This window comes from Chiloscyllium plagiosum, chromosome 5, assembly GCF_004010195.1.
Source record: "Chiloscyllium plagiosum isolate BGI_BamShark_2017 chromosome 5, ASM401019v2, whole genome shotgun sequence".
In the NCBI taxonomy this organism is placed as follows: domain Eukaryota; kingdom Metazoa; phylum Chordata; class Chondrichthyes; order Orectolobiformes; family Hemiscylliidae; genus Chiloscyllium; species Chiloscyllium plagiosum.
The window spans coordinates 94,542,766-94,563,742 of NC_057714.1; the positions used below are offsets into that span (position 1 = coordinate 94,542,766).

At 38.4% G+C, this 20,977-nt stretch overlaps 1 protein-coding gene across 5 annotated transcripts in view; it reads left to right on the plus strand.

Moving 5' to 3' along the window:
* The window catches only part of pitrm1 (pitrilysin metallopeptidase 1), a 61,388-nt gene extending 41,672 nt beyond the window's left edge, over positions 1 to 19,716 (plus strand). For 4 of the 5 annotated variants that reach the window (XM_043690648.1, XM_043690649.1, XM_043690652.1 and 1 more), the window contains 9 exons: positions 1,037 to 1,202; positions 6,967 to 7,067; positions 10,694 to 10,823; positions 12,703 to 12,774; positions 13,932 to 14,041; positions 15,036 to 15,161; positions 16,757 to 16,902; positions 17,723 to 17,825; positions 18,856 to 19,716. In XM_043690648.1, the coding sequence (XP_043546583.1) occupies positions 1,037 to 1,202; positions 6,967 to 7,067; positions 10,694 to 10,823; positions 12,703 to 12,774; positions 13,932 to 14,041; positions 15,036 to 15,161; positions 16,757 to 16,902; positions 17,723 to 17,825; positions 18,856 to 18,949 (1,048 nt within the window). In that variant the 3' untranslated portion in view covers positions 18,950 to 19,716. The remainder of the gene's footprint in view (positions 1 to 1,036; positions 1,203 to 6,966; positions 7,068 to 10,693; positions 10,824 to 12,702; positions 12,775 to 13,931; positions 14,042 to 15,035; positions 15,162 to 16,756; positions 16,903 to 17,722; positions 17,826 to 18,855) is intronic. The other variant, XM_043690651.1, reaches the window with a different exon arrangement.
* Positions 19,717 to 20,977: the final 1,261 nt, after the last annotated feature.

Consider the following 20,977-nt stretch of genomic DNA (forward strand, 5'->3'; position numbering starts at 1 on the left):
TGAAAGTCTTTTACCTGTCAAATAAACATTGTTGGAAGCCCAAGGGTATTCATAGATCATACATTTGTGTTCATTATAGATCTTATAAATCATATGCATTTATTATACATGGGTTAAGGTAGGAAAATTGCATTAATGACACTTTTTTTTTGTCATTCTGACATTATTTAACAGATTCTGATAATTAATAGATTGGCATAGTAATCAGAACAGAGAATATACCTCTGCTAAAAGTATAAATAGCTTGGTTAGGGATAGAATAACTGCAGTAGTTTTTTTTCCAATATATGTTTATGATTGTGCTTAGCAGTTGAACATCTGGAGTACTTTTGGATAACACAATTGTAAACTAACAGATTTAAAAACTGGATCTGGAAACTTTAAATATTCTGGATGTAAGTTTGCTCGTTGAGCTGGAAGGTTCGTTTTCAGATGTTTTGTCACCATACTAGGTAACATCATCAGTGATCCTCCAGTGAAGCGCTGGTGTTATGTCCCACTTTCTGTTTGTGTTTCGGTTTCCTTGGGCTAGTGATGTCATTTCATGTTTCTTTTCTCAGAAGGTGGTCGATGGGTCCAAGTCAATGTATTTGTTGATAGAATTCTGGTTGGAATGCCATGCTTCCAGGAACTGTTATGCGTGTCTCTGTTTGGCTTGTCCTAGGATGGATGTGTTGTCCCAGTCAGTCACTTCCATCCTAGGACAAGCCAAACAGAATTCTATCAACAAACACATTGATTTGGACTCCAACTACCCCCCTCTGAGAAAAAGAACAGGAAATGACATCACCAGCCCAAGGGAAACAGCGCACAAATAGCAAGCAGGACATAACATCAATGCTTCACCGGAGGCTCACTGATGTTACCTAGCATGGTGACAAAATATCTGAAAACGAACCTTCCAGCTCAGCAAACAAACATATATCCGGAAACTCAACCTGAGTCACAACTTTTCTCAAAGCTCACTAACTTTAAATATTAAACTGCTCTGTGATACAGTAGATTTCTGAGTAAATAATGCAAGTATATTTTGCAGCCCACACTTTGATGATGAAGAACATCTCAGAGTGTTAGTTATGATGGCGGCCCAGGAATTATCAAATGGAATTCCAGAGTCTGGGCATCTGTATGCAGCAGTTAGAGCTGGCAAAACACTGACAGCAGCAGGAAGATTGCAGGAGATGTTCAATGGAATAAGCCAGGTAAAATTAAAAGTCTTTTCAAATGGTATTTATTTCTTTATCCAATGCTGCTTCCCAACCCCACCCTCTGGTAGATTTCTGTACACAAATAAGAAAACTGTAGTTAAATAATTTGCTTAGAGCAATTTAACCTTTTTTTGTATTTTGAATAGTTCATAATTATTAGCGCTAGTGATTGAGTCTGGAATGCACAGAAAACTTAAACTAGATAAAAGAAAAGTGAATTTAGCTGGACTAAGTGGAACGCCTGTTGATGAGAGGAGGGAGAGAAGTAACACAGACGAGCTGAGAATAGTTATGATATTATAGTTATGACTGAGACTGAGCTGCAAGTTGGACAGGATTGACAATGCAATGTTTCTTGTAGGGTATTCAGATGAGAGAGGGAGAGTTGCAATATTATATTCAAGCAATCAATTATAGAAATGTGGGATGATGTCTTGGCAGGATCATTACCTGAGGCCGCATGGATAGTGATATAAAAAGATGTAAAGGGACAGATATGCTGCTAGATGTGTACTATATGACCCTAAATAGCCAGGGAGGTTATAGAATATCAAATAAGTAATCAGGTAATAATAGGGGATTTTCACCATCCACATATTAATCTGAGTAATTTTAATGTCCAAAGTAGCAAAGTTAATGCATTGTATCCTGGAGAACCTTTTTTGGCAGAATGTAGAAAACCCAGCAAGGAAGGGGTAATACTCAGAAGTGAACTTGGACAGATGCGAGGCATGATACTAGAGGAGCTTTTTGGAGATTGTTACTTTAACTTACTTAGATTTAGGATTGTTATGGAAAAGAATAAAAATAGACTAACAATAAAACATCTGTAATGAGGAAAGACTAATTTTATACTGATAAGATATGATTTGGCCAAACTTCAAGCTGTTACTAGTACATAATAGGAGGCTCTCAAGGAGGAAATAACGAGAGTAGAGAGCCAGCATTCCTGTGAAGAGAGAGAATTCAGGATGTAAAAGATGATTTAGGATATTTGATAGTTATTCCAATCATGTAGAATATAGACAGCATACCTGGGAAAACTGTTTCTTTTGTTGGAAGAATTGAGAGCTAGAAAGAAAATGATTTATGATGTTTGTCAAAAGAACTAAAGCCGCCATGAGGAAACAATTTCACATAATGAACAGTCACAATCTGGAATGCACAAGCTATGCATGTAGCAGAGACGCATTCAATGGCAATTTTGAAAAGGCAATTAGATAAGCATCTTCAGAAAGAATTTTCAGGGCAGTGAGAAAAGAGTAGGGCACGTGCGCAAGCTAAATTTCTGTTGCAGAGAATTGGCATGAACTAAACAGAACAAATACAGGTAGCCAACCAAAATCCAAAAAGCTCCGAAATCTGAAAGTTTTTTTGTGAAGTTTTTTTCTCATTAACAAAGTTGTTTGGTGTGCAGTTAACCTAACTCCAAACACACACTATGCATGACACTCAGATGTGACATGGGTGGGTGCGGCCCAGTACTGGCAGGCCTCGATTCTGTCTCAGGGCCCATAGTACCTATAGTGAGTCTGCTTTTCGGTAAGAGTTTTTAAAATTTCACTGTCAAAGTACCACTTATTCCGAAATCTGAAACATTCTGAATTCCGAAAACCAGCTGGTCCCAAGTGTTTCGGATAAAGAATTGTGTACCTGTCGTAATTTCTTATGCTATGATCATTCTAAGATTCTGTATCTAAGGTTGTAAGTTTGCTTGCTGAGTTGGTAGATTTGTACTTAGACGTTTCATGATCATGCTAGGTAACATCATCAGTGAGTCTCGAGTGAAGCACTGGTATTCTGTCCTGCTTTCTATTTGCGTCTTGGTCGCTTAAGCTGTGTGATATACTTTCCGGTTCCTTCTCTGAGTTTGGTAAATGGGGTCCAAATCGATGTGTTTGTTGATGGAGTTCCAGTTTGAATGCCAGGCCTCTAGGAATTCCCATGCATGTTTAGCCTCTCCTACTGTCATAGTCCAGCTTGTGTCCCTCTTCGTGTGTGTAAGGATACCAATGACATTTGGTCATGTCTTTTGGTGGCTGTTTGGTGCTCGAGTATCCCAGAGGCTAGTTTCCGGCCCATCTGTCCGATGTAGTCTTTGTTGCAGTCCTTGCAAGGTATTTTGTATATGACATTCGTTTTGCTGGCTGTCAGTACAGCGTCCTTTAGATTCATCAATAGCTGTTTCAGTGTATTGGTAGGTTTGTGGGCTACCATGATGCCAAGGGCCAGAAGTAGTCTGGTCGTCATCTCTGAGGTGTCTTTGATATATGGTAGTGTGGCTAGAGTCTCTGGGCTTATTGTGTCTTCTTGTTTGGGTTTGGTGCTTAAGAATCAGAGGATTGTGCTTATCAGGTACCATTGTTCTTGAATACAATGTATAAGTATTTTTCTTCAGCTACTTGTAGTTCCTGGATGCTATAGTGTGTTGTTGCTCGTTTAAATAATGTCATGATGCAGCTGTGTTTATGGATGTTGGGATGATTGCTCCTTTACTTGATACTCAAGACAGGTACGGAAATTCCTAGAGGCCTGGCATTCAAATAGGAATTCCCTCAAAAAACATATTGATTTGGACCCCATTTACCAAACTCTCAGAAAGAACTGGAAGTGATACCACCCACCAGAATAGACCAAGGCACACAAATAGGAAGTGGGCTAATACACCAATGCTTTAACGGAGGCTTACTGATGATGTTCCTAGCATGGTGACGAACGTCTGAAAATCTACCAGTTCAGCAAGCAAACTTACAACCTGAACTACAACTTGAGCTGCAAATCTTCTCAAAAATCGCAATTCTGTTTCTACATCTACATTTTTGGTAAAAACCATGAACAGCACAGAACTCAATGCTGTACCCTGCAGAGCTTAACTCTTCCAGCTTCCAGCTGGAATCAGTCTTCCAGCTACTTGAACCCCTGTTGACCATTACAGTTTGCTTCCTACCACAATGAGTTTTGGGGTTCATTTACCCACTTTCCTTTGGATCTCATGAGTTTTTAATTTTCTGACCATTACCAACTTGTCAAAAGCCTTGTTAAAAATCCATGTGGTCTAGATCATATGCTCATTGAACTTCGACAGCTGATAACAAGGAATAATCAAACTGGTTGTATATAACCTTTCCCTAACACATCCATACAAATTGTCCTTGGTTAATCTGTGTTTTTCTAATTTATACTTTTCTCTGAGTTTACTAAAGTATATTGCTCACCATTGGTGTTGGAATGATTAGCCATCAATTACACAGGTTGTGCCTTCCTTCCCTTTTGTTAATGTTGTTTAGTCCTCCAGCTCCTCCTTGCAGAGAGCACATTGGAAAACGATGGTCTGAGCTTTCACTGTTCTTCCCCTTACTTTATTTATTAGCCTGAGGTTTATTTCATCCAGATCTTGTAATTTATCGTATTTCATTTTCTCCTTCATTATTTCTCCCATCCAATATTCTTTAATGCCAATGTCTGAATTTTTGCCTTTGTGTGTGAAAAGATCTGAATTGAATAAATTCTACCTCCAGGTGGAACATGCACAAACACTCAAGTGAAATATGTGGCAGATATCTTGTGACAGAACAAAAATTAGCAAATATAGCATTCAGTTTCTGCAGTATTTGGCTGTTATTAATTTGAAATGATGTCTGATGTCAGTGAGCCTGGCCATGGGACAGGGATCATTTTATTGTGAGTTGAGCTGTGTTCAGGGAGACATGGTGGATCTTGAGCATTTGGCTTCAGCTTTTTACACTTTAAGCTTCCTCTTTCTTGGCTGAGAATTTCTTTGCTGTTTCATGTCCGTTTTCTTTTTTGTTCTTTCTTGGAATGAGGCCATCACTGGTTAGGCCAGCATTTATTGCCATCCCTAATTGCCCAAAGTGCAGTTAAGAGTAAACCACATTGCTTTGGGTCTGGAGTCACATGCAGGCCAGATCAGATAAGGATGGCAGTTTCTTTCCTGCAAGGACATTAATGGACCAGATGGGTTTTTCCAGAAATCAGAAATGAATTCATGGTCATTGACTCTCAACACTATGTTGCCAGATTTTTATTGAATTCGAATTCCACCATCTGTCTTACAGCCAGTTTAGTTCAAATTATTTACTAATGGCATCAACGTTACACTGTAACATAGATACCTACAAGCCAGGCTTGAGCTCAGCTTCCAAAACGATTAGCAGAGTCACGGCGCCAGCTCTTGCCCTAAGAGTGCTCTCAGGCTACTCCCCTTATTGTTGCAAACAAGCTATCTTTATACAGAAATTGGTATTAAAATTACAAAAAGACCCCATGTCCTTAATCAGATAAGCAGCAATAAAATGGCAAAACTTTGCAGAGGAGGAGAAACTCATTGACAGGTATGAGTATGCTTGACTGATTAAGCTACATGCACATCAAAGTGGATACCCTGGGTCAAGCCAGGCCAGATGGTCAATTGCTTTGGCTAGTGCATCATAACGAGAGACTAGTCTAAATTATGTGGGAAAGGTCATGAGGTAATCTTGCTCAGCTAACATGTTCAGTATCATTGTCCTACAAAATGGCTTTTTCTTTTAAAATCATCTTAGATTCCCAGAATGCAAATTAAATTCATAACATTCCCAGATTTTGAGCTCCAGAGAACAAAGCACAAGCATTCAATCCATGACAAGCCACTGCACACTCAAATCAGACCATAGAGTTAAACTTTACACCAGCTTCCGTCCTCTCTCTCTCTCTCTCTCTGTCCTTTGAACCCTTTAGTCATGTAATTTACGGAAGAATGTTTTCTCTCTCTCACTCACACCTGAACATCTTCCAACTTCCTAACTATGTCTCTTTCAGCCGTCATGTTTTCCTAGCCTATAAGGGTAATGAGATATTCATATTCCAGAACAGTCAAGATGAGGGAGCTGAGCTTCATAAATTCAAATCTGCTCAGTATGGTATACATAAAAACTTATCAGGATTGTTATATTACGTGCAAATTCCACTCAGTTTATTAAATTAAAAGTTTGTTTCCTTTTGAGTTTTGTTAAGTGTCTTTGATATAAACCAGCAATTTAGTTATCCAACTTTCCACTGTGAAATATGCATGCCTCCAGCGTGAGAAGGAAGTACTGCCACACGTTCCATAAGTGAACAAGTGTTATCACCGATCCATTAATAGTAAGAACAGATGTCCCCAATTCTTCTGAATAAATGGGTCCCCCTCCGTGGTCAAGCGTTTTCGCGCATCTCCTTAGCAGATTTAAGGCTACCAACTTTCTCAATACCACTAGGCCATTGCTCCCCACACCCTTCTGTAGCATACAGTCAGTTCTGCAATTCTGCGGTAGTTCTGTCCTTGTGCAATCCTGTGTTATAAGAAAGTCGCAGAATAGCAGCACCATTTAATGGGGCCAGAATCACGTTATAATGCGCACTTTAAAAGTTCGTGCTTTAGAAACTGTCCTCAATTTGTCAATCGCATAACAGGGAATTCGTATAGACGAAGCGTGCATCATAGCAGAATGACCGTATGTTTTGTTTTTGATAATAGGCGCGAGGTATTCACTATGTCCATGGCTTGAACCTTCACACCCTCGTCTCTAATTGGCCTGCTCTTTCCTCTTTTTCATTAAGTATTTACAAAGTATCATTGGATTTTCTTTGATTTTACTTACTTTCTTTCTCAATCTCTGCCTTAGTTCTTTTAATTTTTGTGAAGCTTTTCCAGAACCTAATTTTATTGAATAGTGGCAACTTTCCAAAAACTTGACCATGTACGAAATATTCTTTCAAGGTGCAACACATGAAAAGAATTGCTGAAAAGCCCGAACTCTTGACTGTTCTCCGTAAGCTGCCTCGAATTAAGATGCATTTACTGAGCAATGAGAACATGAGGTGAGTTATTTGCAATTAGTTATACTTAAAAACACAACCTTTGAAATAAAGTATCTTTATATTTGCTGTACTTTGGCGTATTCAGATAGGCATAAGCATATATGATCATTAAGTAAACCCAAGAATGTCATCTCATTCCTTGACCTTTGTTTTTGTTTCCTTTCTTTCCATATTCCCATGTATCTGTATTGACTCTGGCATTGCAATAGTCCACATACAGTTCAGTGATTATGTTCATGCTTCCAATAACCAAAAACTTGAAGAAGTGAGAGAGAAAAGAGAAAATCTGGTGGTAAATCAGATGTGTAAGATCTTTTGAGACTTTATACCAATTAATATTTCAATAATTATTCACAGAAGATAGGAAGGGAGAGAAATTTATTAAATGTGTTCAGGAGAACAGCCTGAAACAGTGTGTTTTTGGTCTATCTGCCAAAGAGACGTTGCTGGATCTCTTGCTGAGGACTAAGGCGCATGAGTGAACCAAGTGTCTGTGAGCAGCACTAGTGATCACAAACATAATGTTCAATAATGAAGTAATGAGCAAGGAGAAATCTGAAGGAGCAACATTCAAGATTGGAAGAAAGGCTAACTTCAATGGAAGAAGGTCTAGCCAAAGACTGACAAGACGAATTGTAATAAAGCAATGATGATCTTTTAAAGTAAGATGTTTCAGCTTCATTTTTTGCTGGATTGCAATATGAGGAATAATAGAGAAATCAAAGCCAGTGCTGTTGGGTCGCAAGGGATATAAAGAATATGATGAAACAGAAAAAGTATGCTGTGTATTTGGTCAAATCTTCGAGCAAGGGCCAGACCATGTTCTTTGAATGTAAGAGTAAGTGAAGACAAATATAAGACTGGCAAGGTGAGAGTGAGAACTAGGAAGAAGTTGAAATAAAGCAAATGCAAAGATTTTCAATCAGCATGTAAGTGATATTTGTAGTCAGGTGTCCAGAGTGCTGATTTTTGGCAGGGGTGTGGGTGCTGCGAAGAAGCCAGTTGTGGGCAAAGGCGACAAGCACACTTAGAGGCACAGAACAGGACTCAGAGACTTAATGAGTATTTTGCAGCACTGTTTATGAAGGAAGTGGATGCTGATAAGGTATTAATAAAAGCTGAAGTAGTAGAGATTCCATGTGGAGTGAAAATTAATATACCGAATGCACTGGAAGGCTGGCTGTTTTTAATATGTTTTAGGTGGGCAGCTTGCGTCCCTAGTTGCTAAGGAAAGCTGGATTCGAGGTAGTACTACAATATTTCCTAAACGTTGGAGAGTTTGAAAAGTAGCAGTTGTGATGTCCCTGTTTCAGAAAAGGTGTTAGGACATTCTTAACAATAGTTAACCAGTCATTTTAACTTCAGTGGGAGTGAGATTTTTGAAACAACTGTAACAATGCTGTGGCTTTAAGAGGTGTGTTTTGTCCTGGTTTTGTTTAAAGAGAGTTTGGGGGACAGGTGGGAGTAGCCTATGAGCAGATAAACAACTTGTGAAGCCTTTGGTGGGTTTTTTTTAAGTTCGAACAATGGAAATAGCCTGTGGGTGTGGTCAAGCTCACTGACAGAACCAGGGATTTTCGGTTTTGTTTTCAGCAGTTGCTATTGGGGTCCTGAGGAAATGAAAGCTGCTTTTTTCATTTCTCGGCTACTGCTGAAAGCTGGAGTGTTCTCTCCCTCTCTGTCTCGCTGTTTCTGTATTTCTCGTGCGCTTGTGCTGTCTCTCCTGCGCCCTCACTTGCACTCTATCCCTCACACTCTCGCGCGCGCTCTCTCTTGCTCATGCTCTCTCGCTCACTTATTCTCACTCTTTCGCTCTCTCGTTGTCTCTGTCTCTTTCACGTGACCTCTCGCTCTCACTTTTTGTTAGAATTGTCTTTTGATGTTCTTTCTTCCTAGGTTGGAGGAATAGTGTGACATAATCTGTTTTCTGAATTTGCAAAAGTGTGTTTATAGGATTTTGCTGTATTGGAATAGTTAATTACTAGTTATAGTATCTGTTCTGTTACATCTTCCAATAGGGTTAAATATTCCAATTCCTCCTCCTCACTTTTGTTGTATTTTAACTATAGTGAATTAATAAGTGTGTTTTGCTTTAAATCCGGTAGTTTGACCAATCAAATTGCATCTGGAACGCAGCGGTCTTACATTTACCTATAACATAAAAAAAAGTTAGGGTCCAGACTATCTTCTGAATCGTTTGAGGCGATTGGTCTGGTCTGTAACGCAATGTACAAGGATAAAATTAACAGGCATTCAGAGTTTGATTTAATGAAGAACCAGTTGATCTGTAAAGGAGCTATACTGCTGGACTAATGTAACTGCATTTATTGATGTTGTAACAAGATTTTAATTGGGTGGTGTAAAGTAGAGATACAGTAATGTTGTCACTATTGATTTTTGAAAAAAATGGTTGGCAAATTACTTACCTGGCAACAAACCAGTGGTGTCTGAGTAAGAGCGTCACTGTCAACACAGATTTATTGGCACAGTTGTAAAGAGTATGGAGAGATGAGCAGATCTATGGAAGTCTATTTGAAGGGACAGGTGTATTGAGTACAAAATAATGGGATTTTCTGCTTCTTCATTCGTAGGAAATATAAAGGTAGGGAAACTATGGTGAGTCTGTTCGGCTACAGCCAGTGCATTACCCCACTTACAGGTCACTACATTTTAGGAAGGTTATGAAGAACCTTGAGAGCACAGAGGAGATAAACCAGAATGGTTTTGGGGTGGGGGATTTCAATTAGGAGATTGTTCAAAATATGCTCCTTCAGCAAAAATGGACATTGAATAGAGGTATAAAAGAGTATAGTTGAAAAGTATGTTGCTGGAAAAACACAGCACGTCAAGCAGTATCCAAGGAGCAGGACAGTCCATGTTTTGGGCATGAGCCCTTCATCAGGAATGTTGAAGGGCTTATGCCCGAAACATTGACTCTGCTGCTCCTTGAATGCTGCCTGATTTGCTGTGCCTTTACAGCGCCACACTTTTCAACTCTGATCTCCAGCATCTGCAGTCCTCACTTTCTCTCAGTATAAAAGACTATGACAGATTTAATTAAGATCGAGGCTAGTTAATTTGGTTAGATGGATAATTTCAAAAGAAAGTTGGTTGAGAAAATGAAGCTTGCAGTGTTACAGGGATAGAGGAGGTGGAATGCACCAGACTGGATTGTTCTATGCAGAACTGGCATAGACTCAGTGGTGAAAATGGTTTCTCTTGTCTTTGCAATTTGTGTCAGTCATTATGGTCACAGTTTTGACCACAAAATTACTTCACATTGGAAATATTGCAATGAAGATACAAGCAGTTTAAATGTTTTCTTACAACTTAAAATGAGGGAAAAAAGGCTGTTCACATACATGCTTCTCCTTTAGTAAGATGTAAATAAATGCATCACCAGTTACATTTTTCATAATTTCTTTCTCAGTTTATGTAAAAGTATATTTTTTATCATGTAAATGAGTCCATCATGTTTCTGAAATTACAGTAAATATTATTTATGAAAACATCACAGGTTTTTCAAGTCAGTGCAACCATTGTACAGTTCACATTGATCCTATTTTTAAGTTAGTGAGAGAAAATTAACTTCATGTACTTCATTGATTTGAACTGTCTTGTGATAGGTGTGCGGTGAATGCTACCTCACAAGCCATTCCAGAAGTGTCAACAGAAGTTGAAAAGTTCATCAGAAATATTCCTGGATTTGGAAAGAAAAAAAAAGACAAGAAACTTATCCGTACAAATATTACTGAGGTACTATGAACATTGAAAGTCCCATCAGTTTGGGGTTCTATGATAAAATAATGTCCTACCATTTGCTGCCAAAGGGACTTTTAAACTTGCTTATGACTTGAATTTTTACTTGTGTCTTTTAGTTCTATATTTGATATTGAAGTTCAAGAGCTTGCTCATTTACTTCATTGTTGAAAGTGTTCATATACAGTTCTGCCCACGTTATTTGTGATGATAGTAGAATCTCTGGTTAGCTGTCATCTCTTAACCACCAGTTTTTGTAATTCCATCTTCTTGCTCAGCCCACTAACAAGAACATTTAATTTAGTTTATTGTGTTTTGTACACTGCCTGAGAGGATAATGTTATTGTTCACCAAATGGATCGTCTTAATCTTAATGGAGCCAGAGCTTCTGCTGTGGCAGGATTTTAAATTTGTGGAAACCTCCTTTAGTTACTTAATTTGATGTGCAGTACATATGTTCAAGCTCCCATAGCGGCTAACAATGACAATATTGTGAGTGAGGTCCTTGGCTGTTTGTAAGTGGGGGGATCAGGAAAGTTTTGGACAGCTCCCCAAAATAATATGCATCTCTAGCAAGTTACCCTAAAATCACCAGAAGGTGGGGAGGGAATTAAGGCATCAATTGAGGTCCATTTTCTAAGGGTGGTGCAAGATTCCCAGCATGGATCAGGAAACCTGCAAAGCTTTCAAAATAGCTTCTCAGCAGAAGATTGGAGGAGCACGCTACTGCAGTCTGTCGTATGCCTCCATAAAGAGGACCCCCATAGTTCTGGGCCTTTGTTTCTGATGCCCTCTGAACTCTTTAATGAAAGCTTCTGATTTAAAGCTCACACTCTCGGTCTCCCTTCTACTCTGCAGTGCACTCATTTTTCAGCAGAGTTCCCAGCCAGCCATTTCTTTGCAGTCTCCTTGTTCCCTGTCACCCTTAAGTGAGCAGCAAGCATAGAGTTGGCCAGTTAGTAGGCCAGCTCTTGTGCCGGGCGTGTGTTATTGAAAGAACTGATCCAGTTCTAATGCTCATGGGAAGTTTCAGTCCATCATTTACATGAAGTTCTTAGAATTTACAAGTCACTGTGAATGTCAGAATCCTGAACTTTTAACCTTCTGTTGTTAGAGTAACTCAGCTAAACCTTTGCTTACAAATGACACAAAACTTATATTAGAATCCAAGTTTAATTCTGGGACCTAACAGAGTTTATAATTCCCACATCTACCATTTGCAGTTCTAATCATGTTAATATATTGAAGTTAAGCATAAAAAGTTGTAATGACTACCTGGTTGAGGTATTGTTCAAGAAAATCACGTCATCTAATATATTGCCTTTACTCACGGAAAAGCACCAGTCATGTTCTTGGGCACCTATATTCCAGTAAAGTTCTGCAGTAGCTTTCTGATAAGAAATTGTAACTTAATAATTGTCATTTTTGAGGAAATTCAGGAATTGAGTGTAATATTTGAAATCAGGCCATTATTATTGAGAAATGAGCCTTTACCATAAATGGCTGTATAATCACCACTGATGCAATCAATGTGCCCTCTATTTAAAGCCAAAGAATGGTCTAATTTAGAGAATATGTTAGTTCCCTATTTAACCAGCTTAATTTCACAAATAGTGAAGTGCATTTCCTTTGCTCAATAATGTTTTCACTGAAAACTGGGCTATTGTTTATGTAAAAACAGACCTAAAACAACTGGTAATTGCCTATTTCAAATTTTAGGTTATGGTTTTCAATATAGTGCTCCATTCTTGCCAAAGAATATATTTTGACCATGGGCTTGCCCAGCATAAATAATCTCCACAGTGATGTACGCTTTTCTTTATTTCAAGTTTCAATTTGAAAACTTAAGTATCATTTAAACTTTATTTCATTACAGAAACCACTCAATCCTGAAGATGCTGGAAGTGAAGTATCTGGAGGTTCACAAGCTACCAAAAAGATAGTGTTTGTAAGAGTAATATAGCTCTGATAGTCACAGTAACTAACAGAAGCTCTGAGACTATTGAACCTTCCCAAGATAGAAACCAAAAGTCTCTGGATACAATAGATGACATTATTGGATCTGCACTTGGAGTGAATTCATTAATAAATCCATTATCTATCACTAAGAAAAGAGAGGTCTGATGATGAGGATTTTCGTCTTGCACTTGATAGGGCAGAATGCAAAGAATGCCTGATCTCAGAAGGGAATGATAACGTGCTGCATAAGAAGAGAGTACCAGCCAATCAGCACACACTTTTCATTCAGTATGTATTGTTCTTTCCTTTGAGATGAGGCATTCGTGCGATTCTGAAGTGTTAAGTGCAAGAAACAATATATGGTATTGTTCGATTCTTGAAATTCTGTCCTTATCAATGCAAATCAAAAAGCATTTGGCAATGTCTCCTTTTTTCAGTCAAGTTCCGTTACCAAACTACTAGTTGAAACAAATAACCTGTGTTTTTGCTAATTGTTATTAGATAAACAGGTTATCTTTACCTTGAGTTGAACACATCAGTTGAGGCTGGGTTGACTTAATTAAATGCATTATTTTTAATAAAGCTGATCTTTATTAAAAGTAATCAGTGGATGGCAAGAAAGTACATTTTAGATATTGGTGTTTGAACTAACCCAACAACTAAGCACATTTCTATATTAGAAATATTTTTTAAAAATGTAAGTTTATGTAATAAAAGAACAATAAGCAAATGACGAAATGTCATTTGGCCTTCTGGGGGAAAAAGTACTAATAAACAAAATAGTATTAAATACTTGAGCCGGTCTCATTGATCAGACTTCATTCCAAGCCATTGCTAATGTCCTGAATGCCCTCCATATATGGTGACTGCTGATACACATTGTTGCTTCAGTGCCCAATTAGGTGTTTTATGAACCCTTAGTATTTTAGAAAACGAGAGAAATTTTATTTTTATGAAATTCTGTAATATTTTATTTTTGGTGTTGTGTAAAGCAAAATCTCCTATAGACCACAAGTATCAAATTGTGTTATTGTTGAGTGAACTGACTGCTCAAGTCTCCCCTAGATAAAGGTAACTCAGTTTTTCTTCTTTTTGTGACCATTCGAGAGCATTTGATTGAAGTCTACTGCTGTTCTTCTCTCTTAGTCAAGCTTCAAAGCTTGTCAAATGAAGACACACTTTCAGCTTCCCTTCCCTGTGAATTATGTGAGTGAATGTGTCCGCACAGTTCCCTACATGAATCCAGATTTTCCCAGGTGAGTTATATTGAATTTAAATTCCACACATTTATCTTAAATTTCAAGTAGAAGTTTCATATTTGATTCTGAATATGGATCAGATTCAGGACCAGAACCTTTTTAGAAGATAGGAAGCAAATATATACTTTGTTTGTGTGTGGAATCTTTGAAAACATCCACTGAAGATACATTTACCTGTCTTGGATACACTCTAAGAAGCACGTGAAATTAACATCAACTCCTGTTGGTTCAGTAAATGAGTTAGTTGGTTGAAGGAAGGGAGTGGTGTGAGCATCAGCTCCTCATTTTTTTGAAGTGAATGAGTACATTTAAGGGAGAATGTAAAATTAACAGCGTCACCATCTGACCGTTTTGGAGATAAATTCACTATCTAAATGCACCATCCAATAAAATGAAAGTCTTAGCTTCAACTAGGAATAAAATTAACCAAATTAAATGAAATTTACCAGATTTTAATGGGTACTAGAGAATGGACATTGCATTAGGTATTACAGGTTCACATTGTTAAGTGCAACTCTACCCGAACCTGAGTCATCAGCTATAAGAGAAAAATGTCCTGATTTATAGGAGATGTAATGAAGTTCTAATATCTGTTTCTAAATGAAGCTGCTTCCAATGATTATTTAATTGTGATTTATTCCCTAAGAACAGAAGCAGAAAAGGTTTAGTTATAGATAAACCACTGAATCAGTCATCTTGCCATATATGCAATCCATGCTTAATGCACAAATTAGTTCCCTGTACTGTACTCATCTGCTGTATCCTCACTTCTCTGGGAGGGCTTCTGTAGTAATTCAACTTTACCTAATATTTAAGAGGTTGGGGATACGAAAGAGAAAAAAAACTCAAACGTGGAAATAATCTAGGTTACCAGAGTATCGCCATTATTACCATTATTCATATGAAGGATTGTTGAGGGTAATACATTCACATGCAGTAGGCTAGCATTTGTATTCAGATAAATGTGCTATTAACTACTTTTTATTTACAGTCTTCTCGTTCTTGCACGACTATTGACATCTAAATTTCTTCACCGGGAGATTCGGGAGAAGGGTGGTGCATATGGAGGAGGTGCTATGCTAAGCCACAATGGCTTGTTTACATTTTATTCCTACAGGTACATATATCAATCACAGTTCATAATTTAGAACGGCAGAGAAATTTATTATTACAAAGCAGAATGAAACAATCAAACTTTCCATTTCTGAATTTTTCCCAGCTGTTGAAAGCTCCTGTTTCTACAATTAAAAGTGTATGGCCATTTTTCACACTTAATAAGAGTTACTGTGTTCCTATCAAGTATTGAAAAATCTTTTGATCTATTCCCTGTCCAGATTTGAAAGTGTAAAATAGCTACTGAAATCCACAGCAAAGAATAGATAGTTGACATTCTCACTTCATCAGTAACTTTTTGCTGGAGCAACTTTCCATTCCTAAATGGAGGTTTAGCTTTTCGTTTGTCAATTCATTGCACTTATTAATCTTGTCCTCATAAATTGATATAAGTATTAAATTAGTGGGTTCCACCCTGTCTGAATTTTCTTAGGCTTAACTCCTCAAAAATTTAAAATATCCCTCTAAAACTTCCTGAAACCTTGCTCTGCTATTAGATTACAGCGTGGAAACAGGCCCTTTGGCCCAACAAGTCCACACCAACCCGCCGAAGCGCAACCCACTCAGACCCATTCCCTTACATTTACCCCTGCATCTAACACTACGGGCAATTTACCATGGCCAATTCACCTAACCTGCACATTTTTGGATTGTGTGAGGAAACCGGAGCACCCGGAGGAAACCCACGCAGACACGGGGAGAATGTGCAAACTCCACACAGAGAGTCGCCTGAGGCGGGAATTGAATCCGGGTCTCTGGCGCTGTGAGGCTGCAGTGCTAACCACTGCGCCACCGTGCCGCACAATTAGACTGGATTCCCTACAATGTGGAAACAGACCCTTCGGCCCAACCAGTCCACACCGACCCTCCGAAGAGTAACCCACCCACACCCACTTCCCTCTGACTAATGCACTGAACACTCTGGGCAATTTAGCATGGCCAATTCACGTGACCTGCACATCTTTGGACTGTGGGAGGAAACCAGAGCACCTGGAGGAAACCCAAGCAGACAAAGGGAGAACATGCAAACTCCACGCAGACATTCACCCGAGGCAGAATTGAACCTGGGTCTCTGGTGCTGTGAGGCAGCAGTGCTAACCACTGAGCCACCGTGCTATGTTTCTCAGGTGCATTATACATCATTATTATTTCGCCTGATAATAAACCAAAGTCACATATGGACAATTAGGCAGAGGTGGTCAATCAAGGGCATTATTTCTTCAAAATATGCTCACAGTGAAATATTTACATTTACCTCTGTCAAAATGCACCAGCTTGATTACAGTGCCAACTCTAATAGATGTACGACTGATGGGGATGCTCCCTGCTGCTTGTGGATTTATTTATCAAACTGTCTTTAGTCAAGACGCACTGTCAAGTGTGTATTGGGTAATTGCCCTCGTATACTAGCTTTCTAGAATTTAGAAGAGAATTGAAATGTAGAGAAATACATGGAAATAAAAATTGTCAGCATACATCGTGTTCAGCTTTTAATTGAAGAAATGTTGCTTGTTTAATGAATATAAAGTATAATGCAAAATAAGCAATATTAACAAAATACGTGATGTGGGATTATTTCTCCTCAATGAAATCTTCTAGAGATCCAAATTCTATTGACACAATGTCTGTATTTCGAAGAAGTGTTGATTGGGCGAAAGCAGGAAAATTTACCCAAGAAGATATTGATGAAGCTAAGCTGTCTGTATTTTCAACAGTGGATGCTCCTGTAGCCCCATCAAACAGAGGTAAAGCTGAAGCATTATCTTTAATTTTATAAGTTGCAAATACTTATGTTGATGGAGAGAGGACAGCATGGTGGCTCAGTGGTTAGCACTCTTGCCTCACAGCATTAGGGACCCGGCTTCCAACCTCAAGGGACTGTCTGTGTGGAGTTTGCACATTCTCCCCTTGTCTGTGTGGGTTTCCTCCTGGCGCTCCGGTTTCCTCCCACAATCCAAAGATGGACAGGTTAGCTGAATTGGCAATGCTAAATTGCCCGTAGTGTTCAGGGATGTGTAAGGCTAGGTGCATTAGTCGGAGTAAAATATAGGAGAATAGGTTGGGCAATGGGCCGGGTTACACTTCAGAGGGTCGGTGTGGACTTGTTGGGCCGAAAGGCCTGTTTCCATTCTGTAGGGATTCTAGAGGAGACAGTGATGGCAGTGTCGAGGGAATGGTGATTTCCTTAAACTGTTTTAATTTTGGAGAGTTTTTCAAAGCTGTTGATGGTCAGGAATCCACTAATGAAAGTTAATAAACTGATTTCAATACTTAATGTTCATATGCATGTGCTTCCAACAGAATATTTGATGACAGTATTATTCTTGGTAGAGAAACTATTTAAAAGATTGTGTGTTTGTTATAGCTCATCAGTCTAACCAGCTCAGAGAGCTTTCATAATATGTACATTATAGAATTAAATATGAGTACAATTCCAACTTTCTTTTCACAGGAAAAACTAAGTTTAGGGGTAGCAATAATGAGAAGCAAAAACATAGCCCTGTATAAAGGGCATTTGTAATTGAATCTGTTCACTTCTGACAATAACTCTGTTTTCACCAACAGGGTTAGACCGTTTTCTACTTGGCATTTCTGATGAAATGAAGCAGAAACATAGAGAGCAGCTTTTTGCTGTTGATCATGATCGTTTGGTGGGAGCAGCCAACAAGTGAGTAGCTTTTAAAGTAGAAGCATCCCAAAATTGTAAAAAGGTATAAAACTATGTTAGTGTTGTTCCTTCCCTGGAACAGAAGTTTGTGCACCCTGGAAGCTTTATGTTTCAAAGTGCAATTCAAGCAAAACTTTTCAGATTTATTTTGGTGATTCCTTTTCAGCTAGTCTGAATGTTTATTTTCCTTTTTCATAAGGATTTAAATGTTGATGTTGGAAACCTGAAATAAAAAAAAGAAAATAATTGCAAATAATGAGGTCAGGTCTGTCTGTGGAGAGGAAAATAAAGCTAATGTTTCAAATAATCAGAGATACAAAGGTTATAGAAGATGAGGAATTTGGGGAGGAAATAAAAGACTAATAGGATCTGTAATAAGATGGAAAACAGGAGAGATTCAAATGACAGTGAACTGAGGATTTAAGTAGCTGGAGGCACTTGGAGGTGGAATGGAGTAAACATGTGCAGAATGATTGTTGGAAACGAGGTGTTATGGTAGGAGGTTTTAAGGGGTGACAGAGCTAGAGAGACAAGCCAGGTGATGTTAATGTCCAGTAGGCGCATCCTGGCAAGCTTTGATAACAGTTGCAGAAATGTTAAAAGCATTTAATTTCTTTATAAGTGTCCTAACTGATTGGAAGCATTGAAAATAACTAAATGCCTGATTTTCAGTTGAGCTGAAGTCTGGCTTCAAGGGCATGTCTTCAGCTTGTGATGCAGAAGAAAGTGGCTTTGTGGCAATGTGCCACTCTGGAAGTCCTTAATTCATGTCTCAATACTTGATGCCGACTGCAGCTAAGATGAAGAGAGGGCAGTTACACTTGTTCAAAATGAATTATTACAGGGGTAAATCAGGGTTGAATCTATATTTCTTCTCTTATCTATAAGTTAAGTAACCTTGAAAATGAGGGAGCCTGTGTACAGAATTGTGGTAACAGTGATGTTTAATCAAAGAGAGTGTTTTGTCGTAACCAATTGATAGGAACGATACTGAAAATTGCTTCTATTTTAACTTTTTGCACTATACCAGGTATTTGACAACTGGACACAGCACGTGGGGAGCTGCAATTTTAGGACCTGAGAATGAATCTATTGCACGAGATCCTACTTGGGTCCAGAGATAATACGTTAAAGTAACGAGCGAACTGGCCAAGGATGTAATCCCCTCATTCTCCTGAAATAACACTGAAGACAGACTCAGGATGGATTCAGCCGAAATGTTAATGTCTCCTTGCCGATGTTATGCAGGAGGCGAAGTTAGTAAACAACAGACTTCCACATTATGAATCTGCTCAATGCTTTTGTGAATGAGACAGAATTGAAAATGCTTGATACCTCAATTGTACTGAAACATAGTAAATATGAGTTCCGTGCATCCATTGCTTGACAAAAGGTAGGGATGTATACAACTAATTTAAATATTGAAGAAATAGCAGGAAGATGTTATTTTAACTATGAGTTTGAAGAAAGAAATCATGCTGAATTTTTCTCAATTATGATGCAAGTGTTAACTGTATCTTGTCCTTTGTAATAAATGTAGAGCAAACACCATGCCCCTAAAAAATATTATTTAAATAGAATCTGACATTTAATTTGACATTGGGACACTTTGTAAAACGTATTGTGTTTCCAAAGAGATTGGGACAGCTGGTCTGCATGAGGCATTGTAATTGGCGATTATCAAAACCTGTATTTTAGAACCTTTGAATTTTTACTGATCCAAATTTAAACTTTTAGAGTAGGAGATATAAGGGTAAAAGCTGAATTGATCCCAGTGTGCCCATTAAACCTCCTGAAACCCTGGCGACCGTTTGAATATAGTTCATATACTCTATTATGAAGGCACAATATTACAAGTGTTGGAATTTGAAATAAAAGCAAGTACTTCAAATACTCAGCAGGTCTGGTAGCATTTGTGGAGAGAAACAGCTGACATTTGAAGTCAGTGGCACCTTAATTTTGTCCAGTTCTGAATTTGTAATTTTTAAACTGAGACAAAGGCAGAGAAAGAACAAAAGGAAAAGTCAGTAATTCGATGCAAGATAGGAGAACTTATGTCAAAAGAGATGGTGTAATGTGTGATGATAAGAACCAAAAGAACTGCAGATGCTGTAAGTCGGAAACAAAAACCGAAATTGCTGGAAAAGCTCAGCAAGTTTGGTACTATCTGTGCAGAGAAATCCGAGTTAACATTTCAGGTCCAGTGAGTTAATGTTTCGGACCCGAAATGTTAACTCTGATCTCTCTTCATAGATGGTGCTCGACCTAAGCTTTTTCAGCAATTTCTGATGTTTGTTGGAAATGTACGATACTGTAATGATAGCAGCACATTCATTGTCAGTGCCAATTGATTTCAACAGTTACTTTAATTACATTTCCTATAAGGACTGTTCTAATTCTACTGACAACGTCCTGTCCCTTATCAGTGCTTCCAATGTATTCATCAATTTGAAACAACTTTGGACCCTTCTTCCTTTCCTTCTACTGTGATTTGTCTTCAGTTTGGTTCACTGGGCTCTCGACTATGTCACATTTGCCACACTTGTATTCTCATTCCTTTCCCTCACTCTCAGTATCAAGACCCTCTTTGCTTGACCTCACCAGCCTCCACACTGAACATTATCACCTGGCATTTTGTTTTGCAGTTGATGTCCTGTGCATTTATTAGGATATTGAGAAGCAATATTTGTGGTTTGGCCTGAGTGATTGTTTAATCTGCCTCTCTTTAACCACTGGACAGAATCATTATCAGCCAGCCACTGAAGGGGAAATTGGTCATTGATCAGCTTTCCACCCTTGTATAGCTCAGGGTGAGGTACACTTGGGGACTTAATTTTAAAGGGGGATAGTGAAATCTTCAAACTGCAATTCTGGGGAAAGCCACTGGAGGGTAGCATCATTCTAGTTCAGGTCACTGAAACAAGTACTAAATTTACTTCATCTAAGTGTTTGTTATTGTACCATTGAGAGATTTATGATTTTTTAATGTAAGGAAGGTAAAGAGTCAATTAAAGCTGTATGAAAAGTATTTGTGAATGGTATGGCACAAAGAAGTGAAAGGTTAATTCTAGTCATTAATTCATTGATTAGTCAGTAGTTCAAAGCTGGGACAAGGTTCAGCATGAAATGTCAAGACATGTGGCAAAGGAGAA